General features: G+C 40.2%; 1 protein-coding gene across 5 annotated transcripts in view; it reads right to left on the bottom strand.

Annotated features, from left to right (window-relative positions):
- The window catches only part of zgc:154054 (Alpha-1,3-mannosyl-glycoprotein 4-beta-N-acetylglucosaminyltransferase B-like), a 45,424-nt gene that overhangs the window by 25,721 nt on the left and 11,518 nt on the right, over positions 1 to 8,185 (bottom strand). For all 5 annotated transcript variants that reach the window (XM_014029978.1, XM_014029977.1, XM_014029979.1 and 2 more), the window contains exons 4-10: positions 7,520 to 7,653; positions 6,679 to 6,725; positions 5,881 to 5,994; positions 3,046 to 3,121; positions 2,612 to 2,726; positions 2,413 to 2,543; positions 265 to 372 (exon numbers count right to left, since the gene is read on the bottom strand). In XM_014029978.1, the coding sequence (XP_013885432.1) occupies positions 265 to 372; positions 2,413 to 2,543; positions 2,612 to 2,726; positions 3,046 to 3,121; positions 5,881 to 5,994; positions 6,679 to 6,725; positions 7,520 to 7,653 (725 nt within the window). The remainder of the gene's footprint in view (positions 1 to 264; positions 373 to 2,412; positions 2,544 to 2,611; positions 2,727 to 3,045; positions 3,122 to 5,880; positions 5,995 to 6,678; positions 6,726 to 7,519; positions 7,654 to 8,185) is intronic.

The raw sequence follows: 8,185 nt of genomic DNA, 5'->3' as shown, positions 1-8,185 counted from the left end.
GATGGAGACATGGAAACGCTGCTGCTTTGCAGCTGCGTTACCCTGCTTCCTCGGGCTTGGACCCCTAATAACAAGCCTTACACCAAACTGGTTGGTTGGAACCTTGAACATGTTGATTCCTTTAAGCTGTTTTTCCTGAATAGTTCAAACGACATCTCACAGAAACAATGGGAGCACAGACTGACATCTATGTGTGTCATATTATGTTCACTAAACTAGTGGAATTAACTTTGGTCATTTCTCAGAGATTAGACGTCCTTTCACCTTCAGCTGCTGTATTTTCCCAGGTAAGGAGGAGTGGAGCCCCACATGCTGAAAGAGAGATGGCTTGTATCTTTGCTTCAGTAAGGCCTTCTGTTGGTCACAGTCTTTCTGCAAAAGATTACACACACAGAGAAGGACAACTGTAAGAACAAAGTTCAACATCAGTTTATTACAGGAGGGTTAGGGTTGGTTATGACAATCATCATGTTCAGACAGACAGATGTAAAAGTTGCATCTTTTTACCAAATTTAAACTCATTATCCATACTCTGCTACACAACAAGCCCCTCAAACTGACTTCATCTGCAGATAGATCCCAGACTTCCTGTCTGACAGGAAACAGCACATCAAGCTGAAGGGTTAGACCCCTTTCAATGTATTTATTTGTCAAAGGACAATGCACAGGAAACAACGTCATACAATGTAAATGTGCCTGAGTTAGCCAAAATAAGTGTCATGATCTGTGTTTATTTTCTTAGTTTTCTAGTGTTTTTCAGTGTTCCCCAGTGTGTCACAGCTCAGCTGCTCCCTGTCTGTCTGATTGTCACCCTCGTGTTTCTCCTCAGGTGTTTTGTGTTTCAGTAATTAGTAGTCTGTGTATTTAAACCCTGTCCTGTCTCAGTCTGATGTCGGTTCATTGTTTGATTGTTCCATGTGTTCCTCGTGCTCTGTTCCCCTCGTGCCTGTGACTCTCCATACTTGTAAGTTTGCTGCCAGCAGCCCTCCTTCAGTTATTTATAAATAATTTTTGTTACATTTTTGAGCCTGCCTGCGCCCTGGATCTGTTCCTGTCCGAACCTCACAATAAGCTCATTTTCATCGGTAGTCTTTAGCAGTTATTGGAGCTAGCCTTAAAATTAAAATTACACATCTTTGTCAAATATACAATAAAATTTCAAAAGACAACACATTTCATTAAACAAACAAAAAGAATAACAGAGTTATTTCTGATCCTATGTGTTCTAATGGAGACATTGATGACTTGATTTCAGCCAGTTCTTTAGTTGGATCTTAAAGGCGTTAACCCTGGGGCATTCTCATGAACCTGGGCCATTTCAGATGTAAGAATACAGCTGGCTTCCTGTGTGTTTTTGTCAGAGTTTATAACTCTGCATCATCTGCATACATTTGAAGATGAGTGTTCTCACATACTTTTTGAAGGTCATTTATGTAAAGTGAAAAAACAACCGGTCTTAGTACGAAACCTTGTGGAACTCCCACAGTACTACATGGTATGGCAATTCGACACCATTGACTACAACATTGCATACTCTTAGTAAGATAGGATTTCATTCAGTTTATGGCTTTTTCTGAAAAATTTTAAATGAGTTAATTTAATTAAAAGAATCTTGTGGTCCACACTATCAAAATCCTTCTCGAAGTCCAGGAATAAAGCACCAACACAACCGCTCCTGTCCAGGAAGCTCTTAGCTTTTTCCAAAAACAGTGCTCCCTTTATTAAATGATGAGCGTGAAATCAAACTCCTTCAAATGCAGAGGATTATGACAATCATTAACAGAAATTTGCTTGTTTTATGACTCTGCTGTGGAAGAGTGGGTGAATAAAAGGTAACAGCTCAGGCGTGTCTCCCGTGTCGTAAATGCTTGGTCACTTTGATCGGCTAAAAGTTTACAGGAGGTGGTTCAATGCTGTCTCCTGTTTTGAACGACTTCCTCAGAATTTGACCAGTATCGGTGTACTTACAGTTATTTGTTAGCAGCATGTACGCCAAGAGAGCTGCCATCTTGGTGTAAGGTAAGACCCCTGGTTCATCAGCACTGGATTCCCCCATAAAGGCTGTGTTTTTTTCCACCCCTCTTCTGCCTGTACCCCAACACCTCCAGTCACCAATCTGTAAAATCCTTTAAGCTTGCAGATGACATCACCCTCATTGGTCTCATCTCAGATGTACAGGTGGGAGATGGTGGGGAGGGTTTAGGGTTAACATTGGATCACTGCTTTGGTCTCAGGCAGTGATGAACTTTAAAACCTTTAAGTGTTAGACTCCATTGTTAACTCATCCTTTAAAGCTCAGCAAAGTGTCCAAACTAACAAAGACCAGTTTTCACTGCTGAAATAAAAAAATAATATTTTTCTTCCTGGATTGACATCATGGTCAGAATACTGGCCGTGTTGCAGTGGACTCACGTTATCTTTCTCAGGGTTGCAGACCTTCACCCACAGAATGTGATCCAACAGCCAGTCGATGGGTTTGTCTTTGTGGAACATCAGGAAAAACTCAGCAATCAACGGGAGGTCTCGAGTCCTGAACATTTTCCCTGGAAAACACGTTTGCTGTCAGAAGACTTCTTTAAAACAGGAGCAAGGCTCAGTTGTGGATGGATACCTATGAAGCCAAGCTGGGAGAACTCCAGGTAGAGCCACTCATCTGAAGCAGTCTGGGTCACAAATGCCTTCATGTCGGAGTAGTAACCGGTCTTTGCAACAACATCGTCTTCTAACTGAAATCAACACATTAAAACTATTAAAAACACATGTTTTTCTCCTCTAGCTCATTCTACTTCAAGGGTTTTCAGTAATAATAATAAGTGTAGCAATCAGGATTAAATGACACCATTTTATCAAATGAATTTCAAAATAAAACTTCAAACCAACAAAGAGCTGGGCCAGTACAGTGTGTTACCAGGTTTCTTTCTTTAAAAAAGCTACAGCATCATAACTAATGCCACAAGTTAGCAAAGTGTGAAACAGAACTACTCCAGAACCCCTGGGCTGTATGTTCACACCAACATCTGATGTTCATTTGAAGATTACATTCACCTGAACATAATACGTTCCTTTGTCCTGAGCATAAAGCATGAGGAAGCTGAAGTCCAAGTTCTGCTTTGTTCGCCATCTGAAAACACACCACAACAGTCATGGTTACACTCACAAAAAAAAAAAAAGAAAAAAATCTTAAAATGACAAACGTTTTATGGCATTCATGGTTTATTCCACATTTAACAAAATAAAATGACAAACCATAAAACAATAGCAGCCTTAATTTAACATTTAGGAGCACCATCACTGCCAATAAACAATCCTTCTACTACACAATGAGAGGTCGGCATCTGCCAGCACTTTAACCCACTCCTCCTTTAAGTGTCACTGAATAGGCTTACGCATATACAGTATACTGTATATACAGCGGGTAAAATAAGTATTGAACACGTCACCATTTTTCTCAGTAAATATATTACTAGAGGTGCTAATGTCCTGAAATTTCCACCAGATGTTGGTAACAACCCAAGTGATCCATACATACAAAGAAATCAAACCATAAATGTCCAGAAATGAAGTTATTTGTAATAATGTGGAATGGCACAGGGAAAAAGTATTGAACACATGAAGAAAGGGAGGTGTAAAAAGGCATGGAAAGCTAAGACACCAGCTGAACTCTCTCAGTAATTAGAAAACAAGCCTGCCCCTTGTCAGTGCAAGTTAATATCAGCTGGTTCAGTCCCAAATGATGGCCAGGTATCACACAAGAACCATCTGATGATGGGTAAAAGTAAAGAGCTCTCTCAAGACCTTCACAACCTTATTGTTGCAAAGCATAATGATGGCATCGGTTACAGAAGAATGTCTAAACTTCTGAAGGTTCCAGTGAGCACTGTTGGGGCCATAATTCAGAAGTAGAAAGAACATTATTTCACCATAAACCGACCACGACCAGGTGCTCCTCACAAGATTTCTGACAGAGGAGTGAAAAGAATTATCAGAAGAGTTGTCCAAGAGCCAAGGACCACTTGTGGAGAGCTTCAGAAAGACCTGGAATTAGCAGGTACGATTGTTTCAAAGAAAACAATAAGTAATGCACTGAACCACCATGGCCTGTATGCACGCTCACCACGCAAGACTCCACTGCTGAAGAAACAGCATGTTGAAGCTCCTTTAAAGTTTGCTGCACAACATTTAAACAAGCCTGTGTAATACTGGGAGAATATAGTCTGGTCAGATGAGACCAACATTGAACTGTTTGGATGCCAGAATACACATCATGTTTGGAGGTCAAATGGCACTGCACATCAGCCCAAAAACACCATACCAACAGTGAAGTTTGGAGGTGGGAACATCATGGTGTGGGGCTGTTTTTCAGCATATGGTACTGGCAAACTTCAAATAATTGAAGGAAGGATGAGTGGAAAAATGTACAGAGACATTCTTGATAAAAATCTGCTTCCATCTACCAGGATGATGAAGATGAAACGTGGCTGGACATTTCAGCAAGACAATGAGCCCAAACACAAAGCCAAGGAAACTCTCAGTTGGTTTCAGAGAAAGAAACTAAAGCTGCTGGAATGGCCCAGCCAATCACCTGACCTGAATCCAACAGAAAATCTATGGAAAGAACTAAAGATCAGAGTTCATAGAAGAGGTCCACGAAACCTTCAAGATTTGAAGACTGTTTGTGTGGAAGAATGGGCCAAAATCACACCTGAGCAATGCATGCCACTAGTTTCTCCATACAGGAGGCGTCTTGAAGCTGTCATTGACAACAAAGACTTTTGTACAAAGTATTAGATAAATTTCAGTAAGTGTGTTCAATACTTTTTCCCTGTGCCATTCCACATTATTACAAATAACTTCATTTCTGGACATTTATGGTTTGATTTCTTTGTATGTATGGATCACTTGGGTTGTTACCRACATCTGGTGAAAATTTCATGTCATTAGCACCTCTAGTAATGTATTTACTGAGAAAAATGTTGACGTGTTCAATACTTATTTTACCCGCTGTGTGTACCTGCAGCAAAACCTGCATTTGCAAAAAAAATAAAAATAAAATTAAAAAAATTTAAAAAAGCAGCCTGGTCACTTTGCTAGCTGTACAAAGTATTTTGTTATAATTGCGTTGTAATCTGTGGTCAAAGCACATGCTTATTAGATTATTTGTCTTGGACCTCTGAAGTGGCAGGCGACCATGACATAACCATAGCAGTTTCCTTTCCACAGACACAGAAAACCAAGGTTTTAAAGAAAAGAACACCATATTTAATGTTAAACGTAGAGTATGCTTAAGAGATATTGACCCAAAACATACAGCTAAAAGCATCAAGAGTGCCTGAAATGAGCTTCCAGGAACACAGACCGGATTCTGGTTCAGAATATGTGCAAGCATCTAAAGTGCAGAGATATTTCTTCAAAGCTGTGCCAACAGGCGAACTTTGCACAAGAGGTGTGACTGAAATAACAACACAGGCATTTTATCAAGGCGTGTGATTTGCTTTGATTTGTTGAGCACTATAAAAACCACTACATAAAACACAGAGGCTTTAGGCACTTCACCACTAACCCATGTGCTTTAACAAAATGTAAGGCACAGAGTATTTACTGGAAAAAGTCCAGTAAATATGCACCACCAATTCAAAAAAACCAATGTCAGAATCCTTCTCTGAAGTCTGAAAGTGACTCTGCTGACATGAACCCTTTTGTTTTCTGATTTTTTTTCATGATAAATCTAAATGTTCATTAATTCCAGTAAAATAAGCTTCTTATTGTCCCTCCTGCTCCTGCAGACCAGGATCCTACAGCCACATAACTCATAATGGAGATGGAGGGAAGACAAAGAACCTGGCTGAGAACATTTGAAACAAACTGAGGTTTTACACCTACTTGACTCTTTCCTTGGAGTCCCCAAAAGTCTCTTTCAGGGTGGTGAAGTTGGGGTAATAATACTGCGAAGGAGAGACCACTTCCATCAAACCAGACTGCACCTCCTTAGGAAAACTACAAAAAGAGTTCATTATAAGCAGGAACTGACTTTGTTTTAGAGAAGTCAATGAAAGCATCAGGCGTTACTCTGAGTCTGATTTATTTTAAAAGGTCGCTGCAACTGGTTTAGTTCCACTGAAACCAGAACAAATACAGGCGTTTGAAATGCAGCGCCACAAAAGATGAAAACTGACAAGAACCAACAAGTCATTTCTTGTAAAACTTATTTTTTGACACAATCTTTCATGGAGCTCTGCACCATGAGTGAAGCAGAGATAAAACCCTGCAGTGAAATAATAAACACACAGTAGGAAGGAGCAATGACACTGAATACACTGCTTGTGCAAATAAAAAAAGAGATTCTAAGACAAACATTTTTATTTCATCTTGATCCAGCTTCTGTCGGCTCCAGTAAAACCATCAGCTGACAGCTCTCCGGTTTTTATTCTTAAACGTGGGAACTTGTGTTTGGGATAACAGATGAACCACAGTCCAGTCTGTCCTACTTTTGCTGTTCTGCTAATTTTACAACAATTGCATTGAAGCTGCATTGTGCAAAACTTTGATAAAAACAGAATATAATGATTTGCGAAACCTTTTCCACCCATATATTTAATTAAATGCACTACAAAGACAACATGTTTCATGTTCAATCAGATCAACTTTTCGGAAGTAAGTGATATGACGGGACAGCCTCACCTGTCTGTGATGGTCTGAGCCACACTTGACACGTACTCTGAGTCTGTCTGCAGACACACACACACACAGAGAGAGAGAGAGAGAGAGAGAGAGAGAGAGAGAGAGAGAGAGAGAGAGAGAGAGAAGAGATTCTGATGTTATCAGTCCATGAAATGGACATTATCAGGCATTATCAGTCCCATACAATGGCTTCAGAGGATCCCTACTGTGCCTTCTAGGCTTCAGACTGTCCCGACAGTGCCCCCTAGTGGGTTAATATATCAATGACAATGAATGTGTAAATAACCAACATGTATTATAATAAATTTTTTGTGTCCATGTGGGTTTTGAACTGTAGTCTCCCCCTCTCTAATCCGACACTCTACCTATTGCCCTATTGGAAGACCACAATATAAGTTAGTGCTAACCATGTCATTAGCTCTGAGGTTAAACTTAGTGGCTTTTTGCCTCATACTAACCTGATTTTTTATTGCCTCATATTAACCAGATAGTGGTTTTATGCCTCATATTAACCAGCTGACAATCAGAAACCATTCTATTGGATGGGGAACCTGCTAACTGGCACAGGTGGGACATTCTGAAGCCATTCTAGGGGACTGATGACGCCTAATAACCTCCATTTCATTGATGATAACATCCGAAGTGGGTGCAGAAGAAGGTCAGATACAGATTAGGCCACGATTCACACCAAACATCTTTTTGAGCAGGATGTCATTAACTACAAACACAAGGTCTTTATTAGACAAACATTAACAACTGCCTGGCCGGCTTTCATTTGTCACAAGATGTTTCTGATCAGCTGCAGGTTTTAGCAGGTTACACATAAAACCGTCGGCCTCACCTCAGCAACGAAGACTATAATGAGGAGGTCGTGGCTCTGGGCAGCTGTCAGGCTGGACAGCAGAGAGTTGAGAGTGTTGATGAGGTAACTCTGCTTCTCCCGCTTCACCGTGGGAATCCCAAACACTATGGACACTGAGGGAGAACGCACAGGCAGAGGCAAACAGGACAGTGAATGGAGCTCTGTCTGCCTTCATTTGCACAAACTAACAGATATCACCTGTCCTCATTCACACCCTCAGGTTATTGTGTAAAACATTCACATTTGCAATGTAAATGATTGAACTTTGTGGGAAACATGTCCCAGCTGCAGCTTTCTGAAGGATACAGGACAATCTCATTTGCATTCCGCCTCAGGTCTGAACAGCTGTAAGCATGTTTGTGTGGGAGCTCCTCAGAAAATCATTTTTATTTATACTTTACCATTACTTCAGTCAAAACAGAATTTAAAGGGATCCTTGATCAGTTGTAACATTAGACTATTTGATAATCATTTATTTTAACTGTAAAATAAAGACTGTAAAAATACTGTAGGCTGTTTAGTTTTGTAAATTTTAAAAATATATATATTAACACGGACAGAGCCATTTTATTTCCACACAAAGCATTCTGGGTAAATGGTGACGTGGATAGGTCCTCGGTGCGAGGCTGCTAGCGAGCTATATCC

Source organism: Austrofundulus limnaeus, unplaced genomic scaffold (assembly GCF_001266775.1).
Source record: "Austrofundulus limnaeus strain Quisiro unplaced genomic scaffold, Austrofundulus_limnaeus-1.0 Scaffold981, whole genome shotgun sequence".
Lineage (NCBI taxonomy): Eukaryota > Metazoa > Chordata > Actinopteri > Cyprinodontiformes > Rivulidae > Austrofundulus > Austrofundulus limnaeus.
This window is presented reverse-complemented; position numbering and strand designations above follow the sequence as displayed.